We start from the raw sequence: 11,267 nt of genomic DNA on the forward strand, positions 1-11,267 counted from the left end.
AAACTGTATACGCTGCTAACTGCAGTATAGTCATGACTTAAAGGCATAATTTGTGGTATACATTAATGATATAAAATTATAAACTTATGGCTGCAATTTTTTTTATTATTATTTTAGTGTCGGGAATATTTCCATCTATTTATTTTCACTTAAAGTATTGAAGAGCAAATATTATAGACCATCAAATTTGGGAACAAAACCATTAAATTTATATTTCTTGTCAGATAACTTTATTTGTGTGCTATGGAGATACATGATTTGTATTGATTTTAGTTGTGTTTTTTTTCTATTCATTTTTAATAGGTGAAATGGTCTAGTGGACCCTTATACTTGTATCAGTTTGTATTTTGAACCATTCTACTTATCCCTTTGTCATCTGGATCCTTAAACTCAATAAAACACAATTTAACAAATCACTCTGACCATTGACCAAACTTATGTGTATTTAAGATGGTTGAGTTGGCGAAAGTGTGTGACTCACACACCTTAAGGCGAGTGAATAACTTTTTTAAGTTTAAAAAATATTAAAATTATAAAAGAAATATTATTTTTTTTAAAATAATTAATTAAAAAGTCATTTCTTCTTTCCCCACTACCTCTTCCTTTTTGGCCATTTTCACGCCTGACCAATTTTTTTTTTCTTCTCCACAATTTACTAACACCCATTTAGCAGATCTTGGCGACTGATTCACCGCGGAGGGAGAAAGCAGACCAGCGCTCACCGGAGACCACTGAATCGCAGTGGCGTGAGAGAGACAAGCGGCGCTGGTGGTGCACGCCACCACTGTTTCGCAGTAGAGTGTGAGAGAGAGGCGACACTGGCTAGTGGAGAGGAGAACGAGGTGGGTGAGGGTGCGGTCATGGTGGTGAAGAGGTTTTTCGGCCAGATTTGGTGGTGCAGTGGCTTAGGTTGTTGTTTTTGTAGAGGTTGGAGGAGGAAAAAAAATAGTGATGGTGTGCGGCGGAGATGAAGATGGGTGAGGGAGAAACTATATGTGATTTCACCGGCAAAAATGGCGACGACGGCTTTCTCCGGTCGATTTTGATCGTGAAAATAGGGAGAATTGGATGTATGGAATTTCACTTTAAAAAATATCAAAAATAAATTAAAATGTTATTATTTTACATTTTATTAAATAAATTTGGTTAATAACTTTAAAAAATAGTTATGAAATAATTATGATATGACATTAATAGATCTGACGTGGATATGACATGTCAATTATATAAAGGAGAGTGAGCTACACACATGGTTGAAGGGGCTTAAAAGTCTCTTTTTAATTGAATTTAAGGGTCCAGATGACAAAGGGGTAAGTAGAAGGATTTAGAATACAAACTGATACAAGTACAAGGGTTCACCATACTAATTCGCCATTTTAAAAATCAAACTCTTTTAAACTTCTTTTCTGTTCTTCTTCTTCTCTTATGGGGTAGAGGAAAGAAGGAAGGGGGAGGAGTGAATTTTAAGATATAATAATCACATATCAATCATAAACAAATTGAAATTACTATATAAATTTCAAGATAATTTTTTTAATCTCAATGCAAGCGTGTTTTGATTTTATATAATTGTAAAAACATTTCTAAATCAAATAAAAAAAATAATTTTCTAATATTATTTCTCTCTTCTTCTTTCCTTGTTTGACTTTAGAAAGAGGAAGGAAAATGCAAATTAGGATAGTAATTGATTACAAGTCAATGTTTTTGTCATCAAAGGAAAATTTTTGCATTTTATAAATTACATGAAGGAATTTATTTCGTGAATATTTGGCAAATAGAGTTTTTTTTGTGTTTCTATTTAATCAGTCAAAAAAATAGTTTATCAATATTCTTTTTTTTTTCTCGATTATCTTCAACGTGAATATTTATTTAAATATACAATTCAAATATTCAATTAAATTAAAGTATATAAAGAAATGGACATGATAACATTCTTCAACAAAATAGAAGCACATATGTTTTATTATATCTTTCGATTAAATAAAGTACTATTTATTTTTTAGTATTTTCTAGTCCTAATTGGAAATTTCCATCCTCTTTTCACAAAGTTATGTTATATTGAATATTGAATATATAGTAAGAATAGCTATAAAAGTAAGCAATGACAAGTTATACTTTTGTCTTAGTAAAACAAATAATTATAATTTTGTCATAACATGACTATTTCTATGTTTTTTCCGAATATCTTTTTTCTCTTTGAAAAGAAAATGATTAAAGACAAAAAGGGTTTTCATAAATATATGTATTGTTGAGAAATCAATTAGCTACCACAGAATAAATGTTGTTGAATTATTAGCTTTGTATATAGTAGGATCACAAATCAATTATTTGAGGATATTACTACTATCAATTATAATTAAGCTTGTGATGATAAATAATGAGTTGTTTAAAGTCTTTTAAATTATTAACTTATTATTTAATTTTCTTGGACATCAAGTAAAACTGCCTCAATTAATGATTATACTGCTCGTATTTTTCAAATACTTTGTTTATGTTTTCTAAAATAAAATGAATCATTTTCTTAATCTCAAAGTCGTTTAAAAATCTATATAATAAAGGGGTTGTTTATTAGAAATAGGATCAACAAATTATTTCATGAATTATAATATGACATCAAATATATTATTTTATTATTATCGTATAAATAACGAGACAATTAATCTCAAAAATCAAAATTAAATAGTATTCCTAACTAAACAAAAGTATAATAATTATAAATTTTATCTCAAACTTATTATTGATCATCTTCGTACCAAATATAACTAATCATAAATGTCACCTATAACACATAAAAATCATAGTCGTAATTGTTTGACTAGTGGTCTAATACATCACATGCTTATTATAATAAAATAATACTAACAAAACAGGTTGTTATGAACTTATGATATTACAACAACTAAATGCGTGAAGGAAAAACAAACATTACTTTAGCAAATTTGAATATTTCTTCGTTAATAAAAAAATATATGATCTTACATTATTTTTTTTGAGGGTGTGAAAAAATTACAACTAGTTTGTGTATTTTCAATCTTGAATTTAAATTCTGAATTATATACTCTTGATCATCATATTATATTTATTACTTTTTTTGTTCAACAATACTTGTCCGCTATTAACTTTACACACCTCTTAAGAAAATATAAATAGAAGGGAAATTTTATTATATCACATTCGAATATAATAATTATAATGTTTTGGAAATGTAATAGAGAAATGACTATAATTAATAATAAAGGATAAATTAGGAACTAAGTGTAAAATTATCCATTGATTTCATAAAGTGGACAAGTATTGTTGGACATCTCTAAATAATATAGTGGACAACTATCGTTGAACTAAAGAAATATTACTAAAATTAATTAAATTACTCAACTCTATTTATAAAAGCCGTTATACTTATCACTACTTTTCAAACCATTAATTTAGCAAATTTGAATATTTAATATAGGTATATATAGAAAAAACACACAATTTTATATTTATTTTCTTTTTAGAAAGGGTTAGAAAAAATCATAACCGATTCGCAGTTATTCAAAACTTATTTTGAATTATGAATGACGTTCTTTTAACACCACATTATATTTATTATTAATATAATCGATAAAATTATTCGTTATTCGAATGCTACTTTTTGAAGCTATTATACTTTTCACTAGTTTTACTCAAAATGACTTGTTTTAGACTTGGGTTTAAATGACAAAACTTCCTATTAGTTTAATTAAAAACCACTTTGACCCTTTTTGACATCAAAGGACAAAATTGTCATTTCAGAGTTTGGCAACCTACCCAGAATTGATCAATTCTTATTCCTTAAGGTTCAATATTAAATTAATGAAGAATTGAAGATCTAGAACATGAAAACAAAACGCAAATTCACTAAAATCAAGGGACTTCCTATGCAAATATACTGCAGCGATAGTACATCTGTCGAAATTCTAAATAATTTGAAATGACGTTTTTGTCCATGCTAATTAAATAATTTCTTATAACTTATAAACAGTAGCGAAACTATGTAGTACTATTTAGATGTCATTATGGTTAATTACTCGATAATCCAAGGCTATTTTAGAACCAAGGAACAGATCAGCCTTTTTCTAGGAGGACGTGTATTGAAAATTTGACGAAAAGAAAGGGCTTTTATGCAAAATTCATCTTACAGAAATTACAATATCTGCAACATCAGCTCCAGCAAATCCAACCCTTCTTTTCTAAACCCCATCATCAGAAAAAGAAGAGAATTTCAGTTTCATGAGAGAAAAAATAGTAAAAAAAAAGCTGAAGAAAATTAAAAAAAAAGTCATTCTTTTTCTTTCTTTTTCATCAGTCATACTGAGTCCATCCATCTTCAAGATTCCAATTTTATATGCAAAAACACTAATGTAAAGGGTATATACAGACACCCATATGCTTTTTCTATCTGTATCCTTTATTATGTTCTTTCTTGAATTGATTAGTAACCAAAAATAATTTTTTTTCTTGTTTCTTGTTTTTATTTTCATTGATGGAATATACTTCAGAGGGCAAGGAAGAAGAAGTAGGTTTCTAAGGATCTGGCATTATTAAGAAGAGTTTGTTTGAATTACTGGATTACTCAACATGTCTCAGACCAACTGGGAAGCTGATAAAATGTTAGTTTTATTGTTATTATTACATGTTGTATGTGCATTCTTATTTTCCCTTTTCTGTTTGGCTTCAGTTTTTGGTTTTGGGGTTTGTGTAAAGTTTCAACTTTTTGGATAGTTCCATGGGTATTCGCCAGATTTGTGTTCTGGGGATGTTTAATTATATGTTTGTTATCTATTGTTTGAAGAAAGTTTGAGTCTTTTTTTGAAACTCTTGTGCTGCTAGGGTTTGGCTGACGGAAGCAGTTAGTGTTTTGGGTGGTTAGGGCTTTTGTATGATTGACAATACTATTAATGTAAAAGAACTGAACACATTTCATTAGTAAAAAATAAATCTTTTTTCTTTTGATTATTACTCAAATCTTGATTCTTGGAAACATGATTCAAGTGAAGAAAAAGTAAGTCTCTTTATTAACCAGCAGTATGAGCAGTATGAGCAGTCAAATTGGTTCTCTCCAAATCTTTTACATTAGTGAAAAAAGTTAAGGATACACAATCTTGTTTTATAGGAAGAGTAAGAAGTTGTTTCAAGGTCCAAGTGTTTCCTCGCCTTCATATATTTTTCCTAACTCATGTTTCTAAAATCAAATTCAATCCTACCTGTCTATGAAATGCAACCAGGTTTCCATATTTCTGTTTTGGACCTATCTATATCAGAATATCTGTATCTCAACTGTGATTTTTATTGTGGTTACTGACATAGTTTTGGTACTTTGAATTACAGGTTAGATGTCTATATTCATGATTATTTAGTGAAAAGGGATCTAAAGGCTTCTGCTCAGGCCTTTCAAGCTGAAGGGAAAGTGTCATCTGACCCTGTTGGTGAGATTATAAATTTGAGCATTTGCCGAGGAGGTTGGACTTCACCAGTCGGTCTTCATTATTTTGACCTGTTGATTGTCTTTCTTTCAGCTATTGATGCTCCTGGTGGTTTTCTATTTGAATGGTGGTCTGTATTTTGGGACATATTCATCGCAAGGACCAATGAGAAGCACTCGGAAGTTGCTGCCTCTTATATCGAGGTTAGTTTATGACAAAATTTGTGTCTTATGAACTTTATCAATCAACTGGACCCTAAGTTAAGTTATTCTGATATGATTAGTTTTGTAGTCCCTAGTTGAATTTATGTAAAAACTACTGAGACTTCTTGTCAAGAATGTCTCTTGCTGTTTTCATTCTTTTGTTACTACTTACATGAGAGCTGTTAGGAAGTTGTATCGATACCAGAGGCAGGAAGCTTACTACTTGTGAAGACGAGTGATACCCAAACTTGCTTTCTTTTTAGCTTGTATTCAATTGTTTGTTCGATTAGAATGTTGTTGGTTGCACTCATGTCAATATTTTGTAGAACCATCAGTTGCAGCTGAGGCAGAAGATCTTTTACTTTTTCACTTAACAATTTCTCTGGATAAAATAATTACATAACTGTTACCTGATTAGTGGAAAAGGATACTCAGCTGCTTTTCTTTTTGTGCCTTAAATTGTGATATAATTATGCAAAGGTTTGTTGAACTTTATCGACATTAACTGTAATAGTAAATATTTCATGGATTCATGGAAACTTTATTACTTTAACTCCTTAATAGTAATGTCATTTCTGTTGTTGAAATGGTTAGTGTGTTTTAGGAACTGATGATAGGGGAGCCATACTTTCTCTCCCATTGTATGGATTCCTTTCCCTTTTGCTGTTGTGGGGTTGCACTGGAGAAACCCCAATTTGGGACATCCCATGTATCCTAGGTCCTCTTACCAACCTCATGAACCCATTCATATATTGGGTCTTGTCAGAGCATGCCTTTGTCTTTGAGATCAGACTGCAGATTTGCCAGAAAATTTCTTATTCTTACTGTATGGGAATACAAAATTTAATGAATAGTATCTGGTACAAGTTATAATGAATTCTAGAGGCACACACTTTTAAAATGCCTGTTTTCCTGCTATTATCTTGATGTTTGAGTATTTAGCATGTTAAATGATCTGTTGTGTGGTTTATTACCTTAATAGAAAAAAAATCTGTTGAGTGGACGGGGATGATTGATTTATTTGGCTATGACCATGACTGCATATGCACTGTCAACCTACGACTATAACAGACAATCTAATAAACAGTCCAGAAAATCTTTTTGAGTTTGTGTAGGTCTTGAACTGTTGGAATCTGTAAGGTTTTATCTGTACCAAGAGCGAACATTGTTTGGGCAGTGAATTTTAGCATCTAGAATGAGCTGTCATTCTTTCTACCAGTTGTATGTTTATTTGACGACCCACTGAATAAAAAAAGTGTTTATTTGATGACTATCTCATTATTGGCTGGGCTGTTGAAATCTCATCTATGATTCTATCCCAAGGTTTTGTGCAGCTTTTCATTTGCTTTATATACGAAGTTAATCTCGAAATTGCAGACACAAATAATGAAGGCAAGGGAGCAGCAGCAACAACAGCAGCAATCTCAACAACCTCAACATCTGCAGCAGCAACAGCAACAACAGCAACAGCAACAACAACAGCAGCAGCACCAACTGCAGATGCAGCAGATTTTGTTGCAGAGGCAGCAACAGCAGCAGCAACAGCAGCAACACCAACAGCAGCAGCAACAGCAACAGCAGCAAGCACAGCAGCAACAACAGCGTAGAGATGGTAACCACCTCTTGAATGGCACAACTAATGGGATTGGTGGAGGTGACTCTCTCCTGAGACAGAATACTGGAACTGCAAATGCATTGGCTACAAAGATGTACGAGGAAAGATTAGACGATGCAGCTATGAAGGTAGCAGTCTTTCACGGAGGTTTGGAAGAACTATTGCCTTTCAGCTATTAACTTAAATTTTTTTATTGTTTCAGCAAAGGTTTAGTGAGAATGTCAATCAGCTTTTAGATCCAAATCATGCATCTGTGCTGAAATCTGCAGCAGCAGCATCAGCTGGGCAGCCCTCAGGGTATTATTCTGAATTTAGTTAAATTTATTTACCTGTTCATACTAAAATGAGACCATACTAGAAATATGGTTGGCATTATTTTAGAGATCAAACTAAGGAGAGCAAGGAAAAAGATCCGATTTTCTCTTTCTCAAAAAAAAAAAAGATCCGATTTTCACTACTTCATTATTTATGAACTTAATGTTGATCTATGCAACATTTTCATTGGGAAGGCTTCTTGCAATTTGAGGAGCTCGAGGTGATAAAGTAACCTGGTTTATACTCTTATTACTCTTTCTAATTGTTTATTTTGGAGCATAGGTTTATTGCAATAATGTAAACCAAGAAATTTAGTTTATTTCGGTTGACTGCAAGCAAGTTTAACATAATTAATCTGTCTAAATTGGACTAAGGTGTTTGTGGTTTCCCATTTTCAGGCAAATGCTGCATGGTACTACTGGTAGCATGTCCCCACAGGTTCAGGCACGTAGTCAGCAACTTCCAGGATCTACACCAGTCAGTATTCTTCTTTCTCTAGTTTCTTTGTTTGAGGAGTTTCATTTACAGTAATTTTAATCTTTAGCTACATGGTTTATTACCTCATTTGAGCAGGACATAAAGACTGAAATCAATCCGATGCTTAATCCCCGAGCTGCAGGTCCCGAAGGATCCTTGATTGGAATTCCTGGTACCTTATCTTTGTTGATCCCCTATGTGCTTTTGCTTCTTTTTGAAAGCCTGCTCCTTGATATATAACTTATTTTTCTATTTTGATTATCAAATAATTATATGGTATTAACTTTTAAAGGAAATTGAAGTAGGGGACCTGTTGTCATAGACTTTTTGGATCCACAGATGAACTGACTTAACTATGTTGTATTAGGATCAAATCAAGCTGGTAACAATTTGACTTTGAAAGGATGGCCCCTCACTGTAAGTTTCTAACATTTTGTCTTATAGGTTCTCCTTGCTTCATTGTTTTTGACAGTGCATTCTCTTGTAAATACATTTTTATTATAATTTGGCTTCTAATCCCCCCCCCCAAAAAAAATGTGATTTTGCTGATGACTTTTACATGGGCAATGTACGGCTCGATCAAGATAATAAGTGTTAATTTATTTCTAGAAAAATATATTGGGGGTTACCTGAAGGATGCTAGTCATAGCATGGTGGTATCAGGAAAGGGTTCAGTGAAGCTGCCCACTTGTTTTTTTGATGGGGAAGGAGTTGGTTCTGAAACCTGGTTGTCCCAATACCTTATTGTAGTTTTAATTACTATGTTGCTCGGGCTTTTCAAAAATGTCATCGAGTGCGTGTTGAATCATTCAAAAGTAGTGCATTTTTGGAGGATCCAACACGGGTGTGGCAACATTTTTGAAGAGTCCGAGCAACTCAGGTTTTAAAGGTTGTATTGTATTTCTGCAAATTTCATCTGAAACCTTTTCACGTGTCAAGTGTCAATTGTTTCCAGGATTGCATTTGTTGCAACTTGTCTAGAGGCATTGTTGAGTTCAAACAATTTGCATGTTGTTGGTAAACAGTTATTTAGCACTTCTGGAGATGGGTGCACAGTTTTGATATTCAGTGAGACATGAATGTGAAATTTGTCTCCTTTGGTTCTGCTCTATTGGAATCAATTTTTGAGTCCTTCAGGGTTCCCAATGTTATGGACTTTTAAAGTCAGAATTGCATATGTAAGACCTTTTTTCTCGTCAGCTGAGTGGGTTTTCTTGAAGTTTGCTCCTAGCTAGCAGAAAAGGCCTATGCTTTAGGTTTTTGAAATTTAGCGTTCTGTAAAGACATCCTTGCTTTGGAATTACTGAGAGTTCTTAAGCTTGCAGTGAATTTTTGGTGCCCCTAGAGCAGATCACAAGTAATGTATCAGAATTTGATGACTGCAACATAGTGATTTTCATAGAAACATTATATGTATATGTAGGAGTAATGTAAGGCTTACCCCACTTGTGGGATTACTCTGAGTTTTTGTTGTTGTTGTTGTTGTTGTAAGGCTTCATTATTCATCCTCTATTGAAGATTATTAGTAGTGCGTTCAAGTTTGTACTTTTTTGGTGGTTAGTAAATCAAGTGATTGGACCGTTATACTTTACATATAAAAAATTGTAATCTTCCATCTTCTAGGCATTTTTTTTCTTGTTTGCGGGTGTACAAAAGATTGGTGTTGTATATTAGGGATTAATTACTCCCTCCTTCCATTTTATGTGGCTTAGTTTGTTTGGATGCAAAGTTTAAGAACGTAAAGTAGACTTTTTTATCTTGTGGTCTTAAACTAAAATGTGTATTATATAAACAAAAATACCCTTTGAATCTTGTGATTCTAAACATGCCATGTCATTTCCTGAAATGGGATTGGTGGAATTTAGAACTAGCATTAAATATAGTAAAGTGGCTTTCTTTTTGAAATAGACTAAAAAGAAAGTAAGACACATAATTGAAATGGAATGAGCATATAGCTCTGGACTGAGACATATATTTGGAGCTTTATTGGTATTTTACGATCACAAATTTTTCTGTGTCATGCATGTCAGGGCTATGATCAGCTGAGGTCATCAGGGCTTCTCCAGCAGCCAAAGTCTTTTATGCAGGGTTCTCAGCCCTTTCATCAACTGCAAATGCTATCACCGCAACACCAGCAACAACTTATCCTAGCACAGCAGAATTTGACTTCACCATCTGCTAGTGACGTCGAAAGCAGAAGGCTACGGATGCTCCTTAGTAATCGGAACTCTAGTATGGGCAAGGATGGCCTTTCAAATTCTGTTGGTGATGTTGTCCCAAATATGAGTTCACCTTCACAGGGTCCTTGCCCTGTTTTGCCCCGTGGAGATCAAGATATTTTGCTCAAGGTACCACATCTTTCTCTATCTAACGGTGAAATGTCAGCTATAAGTCTTGCATGTGTTAACCATGTATTGCAGCATGCCATATACAATATCAGCATATCTAATCACTAGAATTTTTTTTCATGTATAGTTGAGGATGGCCCAATTCCAGCAGCAACAGCAGCAGCAGCAGCAGCAGCAGCAACAACAACAGCATAGTGGTAATCCACAGCAGTCGCAACAGCAGCAGCTTCCTCAGCACTCACTTTCTGGTCAGCAACCACAGAGTTCAAATCACAGTCTACAACAAGATAAAATTATGGGCAGTGGCACAGGAGATGGAAGCATGGCAAATTCTTTTCGTGGAAATGATCAGGTCTCTACTTTTCTGGTTTATACCATAGAAACTTTTGTTCAGCTGCATAAACCTGTGTTTGTTTTGTTTTTTTGGCATAAACTTTTACTGTTGGAAAACCAGGTTCTTCTTGATGCTGTAGCACAATCAGAAAATATTAACTGATGAAAGAAGTGCAATATGATTTCTTAAAGGAAGTCTGTTCGACCAAGAAAAAAATGTATTTTGATGAGAATCTTCTTGGTCATTTGTTGTTACCTGCACTAAGGAATCAAGTTAATTAACTAGGCTCTGAGGGCTTATCTTTTTGGAATATCAGCACTTCCGCCTCTCCTCTATTTCCCCCCAAAAAAAGAAGAAGAAGAGAATAGGGCTCATGGAAAGTATCCACTGAGAAGAAAAAACTCAGGTAGGTGGCGCGGGTTGGGGGTAACATTAGAGAAGAAATACCAAAGAGAAGACAAAAAAAATAAGTCAGAAACACTCTTATTTTCCTATAAAACATTTTCCTTCATACCCCCCCCCCCCCCCCCC

The 11,267-nt window shown here is 33.4% G+C and overlaps 1 protein-coding gene across 5 annotated transcripts in view; it reads left to right on the top strand.

The window, feature by feature from the left end:
• Positions 1 to 4,168: 4,168 nt before the first annotated feature.
• Positions 4,169 to 11,267, top strand: part of LOC102602852 (transcriptional corepressor LEUNIG) — a 12,706-nt gene continuing 5,607 nt past the window's right edge. For 3 of the 5 annotated variants that reach the window (XM_006353588.2, XM_006353590.2, XM_006353591.2), the window contains exons 1-11: positions 4,170 to 4,389; positions 4,521 to 4,631; positions 5,350 to 5,447; positions 5,538 to 5,647; positions 7,025 to 7,390; positions 7,465 to 7,559; positions 7,976 to 8,054; positions 8,151 to 8,226; positions 8,422 to 8,471; positions 10,085 to 10,402; positions 10,530 to 10,754. In XM_006353588.2, coding sequence (XP_006353650.1) covers positions 4,600 to 4,631; positions 5,350 to 5,447; positions 5,538 to 5,647; positions 7,025 to 7,390; positions 7,465 to 7,559; positions 7,976 to 8,054; positions 8,151 to 8,226; positions 8,422 to 8,471; positions 10,085 to 10,402; positions 10,530 to 10,754 — 1,449 coding nt within the window. In that variant the 5' untranslated portion in view covers positions 4,170 to 4,389; positions 4,521 to 4,599. Of the gene's footprint in view, positions 4,390 to 4,520; positions 4,632 to 5,349; positions 5,448 to 5,537; positions 5,648 to 7,024; positions 7,391 to 7,464; positions 7,560 to 7,975; positions 8,055 to 8,150; positions 8,227 to 8,421; positions 8,472 to 10,084; positions 10,403 to 10,529; positions 10,755 to 11,267 lie in introns of all 5 variants that reach the window. The other 2 variants (XM_015311422.1, XM_006353589.2) reach the window with 2 other exon arrangements.

This window comes from Solanum tuberosum, unplaced genomic scaffold (assembly GCF_000226075.1).
Source record: "Solanum tuberosum cultivar DM 1-3 516 R44 unplaced genomic scaffold, SolTub_3.0 scf00158, whole genome shotgun sequence".
Classification (NCBI taxonomy): Eukaryota; Viridiplantae; Streptophyta; class Magnoliopsida; order Solanales; family Solanaceae; genus Solanum; species Solanum tuberosum.